General features: G+C 45.7%; 1 protein-coding gene across 1 annotated transcript in view; it reads left to right on the forward strand.

Moving 5' to 3' along the window:
- IFT74 (intraflagellar transport 74) overlaps positions 1 to 14,629 on the forward strand; it is a 496,520-nt gene that overhangs the window by 118,721 nt on the left and 363,170 nt on the right. The window contains exon 5 of the mRNA XM_086962124.1: positions 10,057 to 10,155. Within this exon, the coding sequence (XP_086818250.1) occupies positions 10,057 to 10,155 (99 nt within the window). The remainder of the gene's footprint in view (positions 1 to 10,056; positions 10,156 to 14,629) is intronic.

Here is a 14,629-nt window from a genome sequence, read left to right on the forward strand (position 1 = left end):
GAAAAGACTCCCAACGCATTCAAAACGCCTCTGCACGCTTGATCCTCGACATCCCTCGCCGCAGCCACATCACACCCCACTTGAGAGACCTGAACTGGCTCCCCGTCAACAAGAGGATCACCTTCAAGCTCCTCACCCACGCACACACGGCACTCCACAACACCGGACCAACATACCTCAACAGCCGACTCCGCTTCTACACCCCCAACGGCCTACTCTGCTCTGCTGACCTGCCACAGTCCACCGCATCCGAAGAGCGACCTCTGGTGGCAGATCGATCTCCCACCTCGCCGCCAAGACCTGGAACACCCTCTCCATCCTCCTATGGCAGACCCAGGACCTGCTTACCTTCAGAAAACTCCTCAAGACCTGGCTTTTCAAGCAGTAGCAGCATTCCCCCCCCCTCCCCCCCCCCCCCCCCCCCCACCACCACCACCACTGCTCCTTGAGACCTTCACAGGTAAGTAGTGCGCTTTACAAATGTTATGATTGATTGATTAGGCATGGAGCACATTTCCTTTTCTCTCCAGGGCGATGGGCCCTCTTTCCCAGATCTGTGGCGCCCATTTATCGGCCTTCTATACTCAGAATTTTGCAATCTCATGTGCCCTAGGTACATGCACCTCTTGCGACTTGCCACACTAACAGAAGAATCCACTCAATCACAATGCCACTAGTTTGATTTTAATTGGCTCCAGACACCTCAATGGTATTGTCGGGGATGGGGGATAGAGGGGGGTGAGGGGTGAGGGGTGGAAGGGCGTGGCTAAGGGGTGGGGGTGGTTGGGTAGTTCCTGTTTTGATTGCATACTGTAGCGTTTCAACTGTCTATGCCCGTGTACTGGGTATCACTGCCTGATGCATTGTTTTATTTTCCTCTCTGTCATTCAAATCAATAATAAAGATTTCAACCTAAAATCTTAGCCAGAGCAGTAGATCATGTGTGTCTGCTTTTTTAGTACAAATTATGACACACAACCGTGTGAAATTCCCCAGCAATCAGAAAGCTAAAAGGATGGTTTCATTAGTATCTCTACGTAGCTTGCCAGGATTTGTATTTAGCAATCAAATTCAGAAACTGCCAAATCCATTTAATGTAATGTTCTTGTTATTGTTTGCCACTGTATAGGGCATCTGTTTTGGTGAATGAGGACTACTCCACCTCACTGTATTTGGGCTTGCCGGTCTACTTGTTCTCTACTTGATCTCAAGGTTAGTGCAGAAGCAAATTAGACCAGAGAGATCTATTTACTGCTTGAAGTCAGGTAATCATATTTTACTGCTACTGGGCCAGCTCCATTGGCTGCCAGAGGTGAAATAGATTTTCGTTAAACCCCTTTTGTTTCACCCACCATGTCTGTTTAATACAGACGATCAGTTGTACTGATAAAATTGCTCCGAGACACCAGGCAACTAGATGTATTCACACCTCAAGAGTGAAGACATGTGGAGCCCCCAGATTCCGGAAGGTTGAACATTAAGATACTATTTATACTTTTGTAAAATGTGTTATGAGAGAGCCCTTCGTGTTGTAATATGCACAATCTTGTACAAAGTCTAAAATCCATTTATTATCTAACACTAATATTACTGTGACGTACACCTTTGATTCCAGGTCTCACTCCCTAGTTTTCCCTAGCTTTATACCTGGTTTGTTTACCTTATGCACTCTAAATGTCCTGCTTTCTAAACTTGGTTCTTGATGAAATGTACATATTGAGAGCCTACTGTGACATTCTGTTTGTAGGACAGTATTAGGCCTGGGCGGCAAATTCCGTTCCGCTAGCGGAATTTGGGTAATTTTGCGTTCCGCGGAGAACGCAGAAGTGCCCAGAATTCTGCGTTCCGCGACTTTGCGAAATGTTTTGCTTGTTCGCGTTCTCAAAGTGCGTGTTCGTGAGATATTGCCCCCTGAGCACGCAGAAAGCAATTGCGAACAGGAAAAAAGCACTGCGAACAAGCAATTCCACATGTTTGCGGAATTTCTGCATGTTCGCAGAGATTTTTTACCGTTTCGTGGAGATTTGCGTAACGCGATTACGCAAATTCCGCTCACCCCTAGACAGTATACAATATTTCAGCAACAGAGTAAGGGAATAAGGACAGCGGCTTGAGGAAAAGGAAGGGGAAGGTGGTTTTCTGTCCGCCCCAGACTTTGTGCCATAATCGTGGCCATCTGGAAAAGTGAGTGGCCTGAGAGCATCTAAAATTGAGTGAAATGATTGTACACTAGTAATCACATGTTGATTGTAAATTGTTTGAAATCAACCTATCTAGCAAATTCTTACCAATAGTTTGCCAAAAGAAACTTTTATTAATTTTGTTTTCGCTCTGTCTCGTTTTGTTTGTGATAAACCCGTTGCCCCAGTATTGGAACTTTCATAGATTCCCATGCTTTGTATCATTCCCCGTCGTCGGACTGGGAGTCTCGGTAATAAAAAATATCATAGTAGTAAGTACAAAAGAGAAAGGAAAGGCCTAGGCCTCATTCCCTTTTGTAACATATCAGCCTCTTTTTGTAAAAGAGACCAAACTCTAGGCGTCAGCCAATCAGAAGAGCCTCACCCTAAGAACCTTCCTGAAGGAACCTCAGAGCCTCAGATTTTCTACCGCACGTTGTGCTAGGGAGTCTCCATTGAGCTCTGCTCTATTTCTACTCTTTTGAACTCATTTATATAGATATTTCTTCGGATTTTTCTTCAGATTCTTCAGGAAACACCTTTCTTCATCAAGATGGCTGAAGTTGAGAAGAAAAAAGCCCTTTTTAAACCCTGTTCCACCTGTGGTAAGAAGAGGCTGTTTGTGGAAGACAAACACAAGGATTGCATTTACTGCCTGTATCCTGATCACAAGGCAGAGGACTGTCGCATTTGCCGCACTCTCTCCACCAAGACCTTGAGAGATCGTGCTGGACGGCTTCTGACATGGTTGCAGAGGCAGAAGGAGAGGACACATGGTGTTTCCAGTGATGAGGAGGATTCAGTGTCCTGCGCTTCTTCTAAAAGGTCAGTGAAAAGGGGTAGAGGTTCCCCCTCTTCCTCTACTGGGCGCCCCTCTAAGGCTTCAAGGAAGACCCCCAGTGAGTCTGATGGCCGGGGTTCAGGAGGTTCCCCCCACCGCAGTGGGTCGGGCAAGACGGAATTGGTTTCGCCTCCTAAGGGTGAGAAGACAGACCCAGCCTTCAAAAAACCCTCTTCACATTCTTCTGAGAGGAATTCCAAGTCCTCTACGACGAAGACATCGTCGACGGTGGCTCCGTCGACGACGAAAATGAAGCCCAAGATCCAGTTGGTTCCCTCGACGGGCTCGTCGACGGGAGCGTCGACGGCTAAGGCGCCGTCGTCGTCGAAGAAGACATCGACGACTGCAGCGTCGACGGACAGTATGCCGACGACGTCGTCGACGAAGGTGAAGACATCGTCGACGAAGACGCCGTCGACGGCAGTGGCGACGACGGCGATACCGACGACGACGTCGTCGACGACGGGCACATCGACGACGGTGGTGTCGACGACGGTGTCGACGACGGTCATGTCGTCGACGAGTGCTTCAACGACGACAACGATTTCAACATCGACGGCGGGCTCGTCGTCGGTGGCGTCGACGACGACTTCCTCCATTCCTATCTCGTCGACGAGGATTTCACCGGCACCGACGGAGCAGCCTACAATATTGGCTGCAGAGAGGAGGGTAACGATTTCTCTTACGAGGATCACCCCAGAAATGACGTCCCCAAGAAGAGTGCCGTCATTGCCTCCCAGACGGTTGTTAGACCAGGAGGACTCTGAGGGAGACGGTCAGGATGGCTTTGATTATGCGAATAGCCCTTCGCAACTACTCATTAAAAGTCAAGAAACTGACTCGGAGGAAGCATATGAACAGGGTGGCGGTTACTACCCACAAACTGATGAGCCAAGGGACTATGAATCACAGGGCATGGTTTCAGTCCCGACGTCCTTCCTACATGACCTGCACAAGATGTTGCAGGACTATAAATCCAAGGCTGAGCGCCCAGCTCCGAGAAGATCTATTCCATCAACTCCAATTAGAGACCACTCTTTAATTGTCCCACCTATGCACCCGGTGCAGTCTCCTCTTCAACCACAGCGGCCACTGCCCCAGACTCCGTCTGATCCAGCAGATGATCCGGATAGGGATCAGAATAATGACACGGATGTGTCTTCCGATAATCGTCCGGACTCGGATCAGGATGGAGATGAATACAATGATTACGTCCACCCGGATCAGGCCTCGCCACACCAGGACCTAGGCGATTCTCCTCCTGCTGACATTGGTAGTTTTCACCAACTGATGGAACGTGCAGCCGGCCGATTTAAGTTGGTCTTACCTGCGCAAACAACGGATTGTTTCTTGTATGACTTTAAAGACACTCACCGTAAGTCTACGAGGTCCATTCCGCTTGTGGACCATATATGGGAGGAGGGGTTGAAGACCATGAAAAACCCGGCCACGGTGGTCCCTGTTCTACCGCGCCTGGACAAGAAGTATAAAGCGCCGGAGGATGGACCGGCTGCCCTGACAGGCCATCCCAGACCGGATTCTGTAATCTCACAGGCAGCGCAAAGGAAGTCACGGAACCCTTCTGCACCCTTAACGGCCCCTCCTGATAAGGAGGGACGTCGGTTGGATAGCACAGGCAAGAGATTTTCATCCATCGCTAGCCTTCTGGTTCGCGCAGCCAATGCTTTGGCGATACTGGGACGATATGATCGCCAGTTGTGGTGCGATATAGCTCCCTATTTGGATCAACTTCCTCCAGAATCGGGGCTGGAAGCCAAAAAGACCTTGCAAGAAGGTGAGGCGGTCTCCATGGAGATCATAGATTGTGCCATGGACATTGCCACTACGTCCTTTAGAGCTTTGGCAGGAGCTGCAGTGTTAAGGCGCCAAGGGTGGCTTAAAGCAACGTGGTTTAGACCAGAAATCCAAAATAAGGTCCTGGATCTTCCGTTTGATGGCGAGGCACGCTTCGGCAAACTAATCGACGACACACTTCAGGACATAAAAAAAGGCACAGAGACGGCTAGATCGTTGGGAACGCTCCAGTACCGCAAAACTCCTTTTAGGGGCACAAGAGGCAGAGGTGGCACTTACAGGGGCGCATACCAACAACAGCGCTACTCTTCGACCAGCTCTGGATACCAACCGAATCGCCAATCCTACCAGCAGAGACAGGGCCAGTCCTCTGGTTATACACGGCCATACAATAAGGGCAAGCAGGCTGCCCGTGGACGGGATTCATCTAAACGCCAATAGCGGCCTCCTGGCTCCTCCTACTGTTCCCTCCTCCAAGAGATCATCAGTTGGAGGCAGGGTGTCAAAATTCCTTCTGAATTGGTCCCAAATTACATCGGACCGTTGGGTGCTCAACATAATCAAACGAGGACATACTTTAGAGTTTACGGAAGTCCCTCCACCCAGGCCCCCATCAGCCATACCATTGCGTCATCTTCATCTCCTACGACTAGAGGTTCAACAGATGCTCCGCAAGGGAGCGGTGGAACCGGTCCCTTCCAACCAACGGGGCCAGGGCTTCTACTCCAGGTTCTTCCTGGTGAGGAAAACGCGAGAGACATGGCGTCCCATCCTCGACCTCAGGGAGCTAAATGCCTATCTCATCTCCCTATCCTTCAGGATGGTGTCCCTGCAGGATGTTTTGAAGATGATCAACCCGGGGGATTATATGGCCACACTCGATCTGGAGGACGCGTACTTCCATGTCCCAATTCACCCAGCGCACAGAAGGTTCCTGCGCTTCACAGTAGCCAAGAGCCATTTTCAATTCAGAGTCTTGCCGTTCGGCCTTCGCTCTGCTCCAAGGATTTTTACGAAGGTGCTGGCACCTGTCGCAGCATTCCTGCGAAGACACCACTTCCAGGTCTTCCCTTACCTGGACGATTGGTTACTGAAGGCCCCAACCAAAACATTAGCGCAGGACGCAGTGCAGGCTTGCACCACTCTGTTCCACAATCTGGGTCTCACCTTGAACAGAGACAAGTCCACGCTGTTGCCGTCACAGAGAGCTCGGTTCCTCGGAGCAATGCTGGATTCACAGCTTTCAAAAGCCTTTCCGACTCAAGAGAGAATTCAGAAACTGCAGACACTAGCAGGAAACCTTCAAAGAAAAAAGTGTCTTTCTGTACGCAGCTACAAGTCGCTGCTGGGGGTAATGTCATCCTGTATCCCCCTGATCCCACACTGCAGGCTCCGGATGCGCCCCCTGCAGGAGCAACTGGACCTCCAGTGGCAACAAGTGCACGGATCGTTCGACGACAAAGTGCTGGTCACTCGAAACATGAAAGACGCAGTGCGTTGGTGGTCAAATCAACAGAACTTATGCCGAGGTCTATCCTTCGCAAGCGTTCAATCACCTCACGTGCTGACGACGGATGCGTCATTAGAGGGATGGGGAGCCGTGATGCAGGACCTGCAGGTCAGCGGCCATTGGTCCCCAAGCGACCAAAAGTTACACATCAATCTGTTGGAGCTGAGAGCAATAAGGCTGGCCCTTCAGGCCTTTCTTCCGCGTCTCCGGGGTTCACAGGTGCTAGTCAGGACAGACAACACCACGGCTATGCATTATGTGAACAAGGAGGGAGGGACCAGATCACTTCCCTTGTCACAAGAGGCTCAGCAGATTCTGGAATGGACGATTCTTCACAAAATCTCTCTGAGGGCGGAGCACTTACCAGGAGTGCTCAACGAAGGCGCCGACAGACTGAGCAGACTCACCTCAGTCACTCACGAGTGGGAGCTGAAGCAACAAGTTCTGGATCTAATTTTTCAACAATGGGGCACACCAGAGGTGGACCTTTTTGCAACTCCAACCAACAGAAAGTGTCCAGCCTACGCCAGCAGGTTCCATCACCAAGACTCGTTGGGCAATGCCCTGTCGATAGCCTGGACGGGGAGGTTCCTCTATGCATTTCCACCGATCCCCCTGCTTCCTCGACTCATCAGGAAGATGAAAACAGAACCATGCAGACTCATCCTAATAGCCCCGGCATGGCCAAGACAATTCTGGTACACCGAACTACATCTGCTATCGCTGGAACCTCCGATAACGCTAGAGGACGTTCCGGATCTCTTGGCAATGTCCGGAGGGCAAGTTTGGCATCCAGACCCAAGGTCATTGCACCTGACCGCATGGCTCCTGACCAGCGAGAATACATGAATGTCCCACTTTCCACGGAGGTCAAAGACATCCTTTCTCAGGCGAGGGCTCCGTCCACGAACAAAACATACAGATTAAAGTGGAAGAGATTTTGTATTTGGTGCAATAAAGAAAAAATTGATCCTTTCATGTCACAACCTCATCAGCTCCTGCCTTACCTACTCTCGCTAGCTAAGTCTAATCTGTCCCATTCTACCATCAAGGTTCATTTAGCGGCGATTTCGAGATTCAGAAGGGCGGACTCGGGTCCTTCTTTGTGGTCTGCGAGGATTGTCAAGCAATTCCTCAAAGGCCTGTTCAGGGTTTATCCACCAGTGCGATCTCCTCCTCCAACGTGGCATCTGAACCTAGTCCTGGCTCAGCTAATGAAAGGACCTTTTGAGCCGATTCACCGCTCAGACCTAAAGTTCTTATCGTGGAAGTTAGCTCTACTCTTGGCCCTCACGTCAGCGAGGCGAGTAGGGGAAATGCAGGCCCTGACTATCCAAGAACCATTTTTGCAATTCAAAAAGAACACTACCATCTTAAGAACGAACCCAAAGTTCATTCCAAAAGTCCCCACTGACTTTCATCTAAATGAACCAGTCATACTTAAAACGTTTTTTCCGAACCCAGTCACTCCGGCAGAAAAGACATTGCACACTCTGGATTTGCAACGATGTCTAAAGTTCTACATAGACCGCACCAAGGACTTTAGGAAATCTTCGCAATTATTCATTGCCTTCGGCGGTCCAAACAAGGGTCTCCCTCTGTCCAAACAGGGGATCTCGAGATGGATTTCAAGTGCCATTCTGCATTGCCACCAGTTAGCAGGAAAACCTCTGGTGGGCAAGATCCGCGCTCACTCGACAAGGTCGGTGGCTTCTTCTTCGGCCCTCTTTGCAGGGGTACATGTCAAGGACATCTGCCGGGCTGCTACCTGGAGCAGCGTACACACGTTCACTAAGCATTATTGCTTAGAATCCTTGCAGCAGGATGATGCGGCTGTGGGCCAAGCTGTCCTGAGAAACCTCTTCAAGTGATGGGTGAGCTTTCCTTTCTATCCCACCTTCCATGGGTGACACATTTTGTAATTTCTTGCTAATGTGATAATGTACTGCTTTACAAAATGTGTTTATGATGTTTTACTGCTTGCTATTCTGATACAAAGCATGGGAATCTATGAAAGTTCCAATACTGGGGCAAGAAAACAAGTTACTTACCTGTAACTTTGGTTCCCCAGTATTGGTAACTTTCATAGATTCCCATGCGCCCACCCGCCTCCCCGGGGAAAGCTCAGCCTTCAGCAGGTATGGGGTCTAGCATTCTACGGCTACGAAAATCTGAGGCTCTGAGGTTCCTTCAGGAAGGTTCTAAGGGTGAGGCTCTTCTGATTGGCTGACGCCTAGAGTTTGGTCTCTTTTACAAAAAGAGGCTGATATGTTACAAAAGGGAATGAGGCCTAGGCCTTTCCTTTCTCTTTTGTACTTACTACTATGATATTTTTTATTACCGAGACTCCCAGTCCGACGACGGGGAATGATACAAAGCATGGGAATCTATGAAAGTTACCAATACTGGGGAACCAAAGTTACAGGTAAGTAACTTGTTTTCTTCTATGTTATGTTTCATTATTTTCAGTTTCTGAAGCACAGCATACACCATTGTTGTATTCACTGCTTTTGGTACAGCTGATCAAAAGAGAGCTGTTCCTAGCTGTTTAGACTGGTAATCAAAATGTTCTGAGTTGTTTCTTTGCTGGGGGATGATACATCCAGTGACAGTTCCTTGTTCATAACAAACTCCTTTGGCATCCATTTCTGGAAAATGATTGATTCGTTATCTTAGTTATGCATCTCAAGGCAAAGGTGAGGGTGTGCTAACAGAGAAAGAGCCATCATGTTTTACGGTTCATGATTTTTATTTAGCTAATGTCATAGCGATACTTTTAAGTACAACTCCTTGATGTTTGAACACATCTTAATGCAATAAGTCAGAGTTATATTGTATTAAGTAACACAGATTGTCACCAGCTATACTGATAAATTCCCTTTAATTGACAAGAAAACAGAAGGCAGACAGGATGACTACTAAATGTTAGTTAATGAGGAGATGAGTCACAAATGGTGAAATTTGCATGCAGCAGTTGTCAACAATGATTAGTGTCCCTGGTTAGGTCCATCACGTGCTAGAAATGTTACATTAAAGTTTAGAGTTGCATAGAAGGTGATGGCACGTGACCTGTAAAGTACACAATAGAACCTAATGCGTTTGATTATCCACCTCGTTGCTAAGTCTAGCTGGTGGATGCTTTTTCTTTCCCTAGCCATCGCACGAAGACAATAGCATATTCTAAGTCGAGATGGTTGAGAAGTGACAGTCATTTACAAGTGTTGCAGAGACTGACGTGTGCCATTTGCAGTTCGTGACATAAGCATTCTCTTTTGTCTGATTGGTCACTTGGCTCAAGATACTCTTGCATGTGTTAACCAGGAATCAGTGATTTGCAGAAGTTGCTGCTCTATTAGGCATGTCAAAATCAGCCTCGCTGAATATACCTCAAGGCAAATGCCTACACTTTGTTAGTTTCCATCTTGGAAGAATCTGCATTAAAAGTTGCTAAGTAATTACATCACGCCCATAACCTTTTTGAAAGACGGGTTCCCGTGTTTGGTGGACACAAAGTGTCAATACCCTATAACCATAACAGTTCAGAATGCTGGTTCATTTTGTAATATCTTGCCATATTCTTTAAAAAAAATGTTTTTGGCAGTTTTTAATGTTTATTAGCAAGGCTGAATCTATCACTCTGTTTTTTAGACTTTCATTTACGTTTTCCGTGTTCATCTTTTTCTTATTTGTGTTCTATGTCAAAACTGCAGGAGCAAAGTGAGTGAACTTACAACAGAAATGAATAAACTGAAGAAGGAAATTGATTTGTACAATCAAGAAAATTCTGTTTATCTGTCCTATGAGAAGAGGTAAGCAATAGGCCTGGGTGAAATTGTAATTACGCCGGAGTAATTGGAGTAATTTCCATAATTACGTATTAATCTTGTGATGCAAAATTACTGAAATTGCGCGATTACTCTAGCTTGAGTAATTAAGAGTAATTTAGGGCAAAACTCCTACTATAGGAGCATAATAACCACAAACTAGGAGAGGGTGAGCGACTGCTGGCTACTGCGTTTCGTGTCCTGTAGCATTTAGTGCTATTTTCTTGGCGCCAAATACATCCTCTCTCCCATTTTGGACATGAGGGTGCATTTTGCCCTAAATAAATAGTGCTAAGTACTGGATTACTCTCAGGGCCGGCTGTAGTGCTGTTGATGCCCCTCCCCCCCATAACCACCTCCTCAGATTCCTTCATGACCAACGGGCAAAAGTGCCCCTCATCTCTCCATAGGCCTTTTCTCACATACATTGCATTTGTTTTAAAGCAATGGTAAAGGTTGGCTTTAATAATAAGAAGGTGTATTTAACCAAACATACCCTTTTCAGCAGAATTAGAAATAGATAATGAAAGACTTGGGGGGGGGGAAACAGAACATCCTAACCTATTTGATGCAGCTTGCATACAGCTCTTAGATGACAGTTCGTAACCGTCACTGTTCAATATTAGGGTTGTATCTTATGCACTGCAGTAACAAAAGGATCACTGTCAAAAGCAGTAATCCGCTCAGCTATCCACATAAAGTATAGATCTGTGATCTGCACGGGACGTGCTCTTTGCAGCAGGAATATTAACCCTCTGCGCTACTTTATGGTGAGTCAAACCTGACACTAGACAAAACTCTGATCTCTTTCTCTCTAGTAGGAACCCTAATCACGATAGTTATCTTGACATTTTTAATACTGCATGAAAACTGAACGCCCGAGGAACCGGCTGCAGGTGTTTTTAAATCGCAATTTTTTGCTAAACAAATGGCCCCTTCCCTCAGGTCAGCACCCCCTCCCCCGGTCAGCGCCTAGTGCGGCCACACCAGTCACGGAAATTATAAGTAATTATGCTAGAGAGAATTACGCCAGTTAGCCCACCCCTAGTAAGCATTTAATTGAATATGGTATATTCTGTCACACTAGACTGACAATGTATTCTCTGTGACATTTGCAGGTGGGTAATGTGTGTGTTATTTAAATCTGTTTCTTAAGCAACATGTATTTACTGGTATTTCTGTTTGTTTTTGTCACACACGGAAGCTATACCAGGGTTTGGATGGAGTAGGGTGTCCCGATCTGCCTTTTCTCTTTTTTTATGTTTTAAGGAAAATATGTTCGTTTGGCAATGTTGTGTATCTGAAATACCGCCACTCCCCCCCCCCCCCCGCCTCTCCACCACCCCCCGGGAAAATAGAGTCTACGCCTACCTCTCAATGATGCTGATTTTCCCCCTCTTTTCGAGTGATGTGATCAGCCCATCCTATCACCAGCATGTTTTTCTGCCTGGAAAATCAAGCAGGTGAAACTGGGAGTCTCTGTATGCTTGCAAAATCATTAGTGAAAAAAAAAATAAGCTAGATTCATCATTGTCCCGTTTTGCGAGTCCTTAATAGCGATTATTAAGGAATCGCTAATAAGGACTTGCAAAACGGGATTCATGTAGGAATCGCTAAATAAATTGCGATTCCTACACATTCCTTATTTGCGATTAGCAAATTGCTAATCGCAAATAAGGATGCGATTTCAAGGGTGCCAGGGGTGTCCAAAGGACACCCTGTAGCACCCCTGAAATAAAAATGTAGACTGATGTTGCGCACACACATGTCCAAAGGACATGTGTGTGTGTGTAACATACAACTGAGAAAAATGCACAAAAGTGCATTTTTCTCAGTTTTCGCTATTTACCACGAAGCCAGACTTCGCGGTAAATAGCGGCCAAAAATAGCGATTTCGCAATTTTTAAATGCTTCTTGAATTGCATTTAAGGAATCTCTAATTGAGATTCCTTAAATGCAATTATTCGCAAATATGCGATTTCTAAAAATGCGATTTTTGCATTTGGGTTGATGAATCCCAAATGCAAAAATAGGGCTCGCAAAGGGCCAGATTCTCAGAATCTGGCCCTTTGCGAGCTGTTTTCGGCTTGATGAATCTGGCCGACTGTCTATACCACTTCCAAGCATATGTTTCTAAATGAGGGGAAAAAGTGCAGGTGTATACTGTGAAAGAGATATAGACAGAACGTGCGCACGCAGCCACTTAGCTCACCATGATTCTGATTTATAGAAGTACTATGAAATGGTGATTAGGATGACGTTATCCAAACAATACTAATATATAGTCGTGCATCAATAACAAAACTACTTGTTACAGCAGGTTACAACCAGTTACTGTATCCACACCTATACGTGTTTGTGAATTTCACAATATAAAAGGAACATCCTTCCATGTAATGGGACTAAAGCAGGTAACTAAACAGTTCAAAAACTTGGAAGGCAAGGTTTAGAAATTCAGAAGTATGCGGCTCTGGCTTTCCCAGACTGCACCCCTCCCTCACCCAGCCCGCCTCTTTTACTCGAGTGCTTTTTATCTGCCCTGGTGTACGGATTTATGATTAGACGAAGTGGTGAAATGTAAGGTATTGTATTATTGTGTAGCATTTATACAGATATGCTTAAGTGCAGCACCTTTATTGTTTCAGCCAAAAGGCCATACAATAAAACATGTATTCCTATATATAAAGTGCAAATATTGGTAACAGTTGTCACGATGCAAATGTATTAACTCCATTCAATATTGCATTCAAAGCCATTGTAGGAAGATACAGTTTGCACCCTGCAGGAGCCCAGTAATCCTGCTCATCTCAGCTGCGAATTTGTTACTGTCCATGCTGACTAATGTATACTGCTACTGCAAGGTATATTTCCCTCCAATCTATCCTGTAGCAAAGTTCGAGGGCTTACTTGCAGCGCTGTGTGTTATATTTGAAAAACAAGGGACGTAAAAAGTACCTTCTGTGTTGTAAGGTATTGGTACATAAGAGCATGAAATGAGCCATTGTCCCTGAACCTCCCAGGGCACAATTACAGTGTCTGGAATGTTGTCCGCAGACTTCGCCCATTTTTTTATGAAGCACAATACCTGCAAAGACCAAAGTCTGAATTTTATGTAAAGAGATAGTTTTTTTGTGCAGGAACGAAATATCGATGTAAGTCTGAAAACCAGGCTCTAGTTTATGATTTAAATAAGTAGTGTAAAGAATTTTTTTCCCAACTGTATCCTCTACCTTTACATAACCTCAAAATTGTTTTTTACCATTAGTAAAACATAGGAGAAGACATCCTTATTCATCTGCTCGTGTTTCAGCCATTGATGTTTACCCCCAATTGTGGTAAAAGTGTTCTTAATTTGCTCAAACCATGGTAGGGAGGCATATTTCCTGCTTCTTTGTAAGTCCTGCAAGCCTTTCCAAAACACTGTGAGAGTAGGGTTGGTCCACACACAAATCCAATAACGAACTGGGATAAAGGTTATGTGATCTGCTAATTTATCCATGCCCAGTTCTGATCTCATTGTTGCCAATGGCTTTCCTGGGCCTATGCGAAGCATTCGTCACAAATCTGAATTCTCACTAGTTTTTAAGGCCGACATCTTCTTGTTGCCCCATATTTCTGCACCATACATGCTTGCTGCCAATGCTTTTGAAATATAGGTGGTTAATGCCAGCTTAACTAAAGGATTGCAAGTTTTATTTGGAAATCCTAGGACTGCACCACCTTGTTCGCCCAGGGTCACTTTGCCTTTTGCTAGTTGTTCCACCCAGTTAAGGTGGTCACCAAGACGACTACCAAGTACTCATAAAACATCCTCTTTCAAGAGGTTTCTCATATTTTTTAAAAGTGGAGGTGAGCTTTAATGTATGGTCAAAAATCATATTCTTGTTTTTTTCCATATTGATGATTAAGTTTCTTATTACAACAAAACTGCTTGAAGACTGAGAATAAACGATGCATTGAGTTTTCTGTGTGTGCTAGGATTACCGGATCATTTGCGAAAAGTAGCATTGGTATTCAATTGTTCTCTATCTTTGGCACATCGAGATTAAAATTGATGAGGGATTTACATATCCAATATATATAAATGTTGAATAAAGCAAGAACGCATCATTGTCTTACTCCAGTGTGTAAGAGTGCAGTAGTTATTGTGGTGATTACAAAGCAAGAGGTATTGTGAAAAGGTGAAACCAGGGTGTCCAGTGTCAAATTTAGTAGACCTGAAACTGGTTTGATAGCTAGCTAGAGGGGTGCCTTTTAATGCATAGAGCTTACAGAAAATACTTGGAGAAGCCCCGGGGACAACCTTGTGCATTAATAGGTTCTTGCCTCTGAAGTGCTGCACAGGTAGATTTGGCATTTAATGGCTGAGCATAAAAGCAAACGTCCATGATCCATGTAACTATTTAACTTGAATTGCAAGAAACATTCCATTGAGGCACGGCCCAGTTTTGCCTAATAC

The sequence above is a fragment of the Lissotriton vulgaris genome, chromosome 3_1, assembly GCF_964263255.1.
Source record: "Lissotriton vulgaris chromosome 3_1, aLisVul1.2, whole genome shotgun sequence".
Classification (NCBI taxonomy): Eukaryota; Metazoa; Chordata; class Amphibia; order Caudata; family Salamandridae; genus Lissotriton; species Lissotriton vulgaris.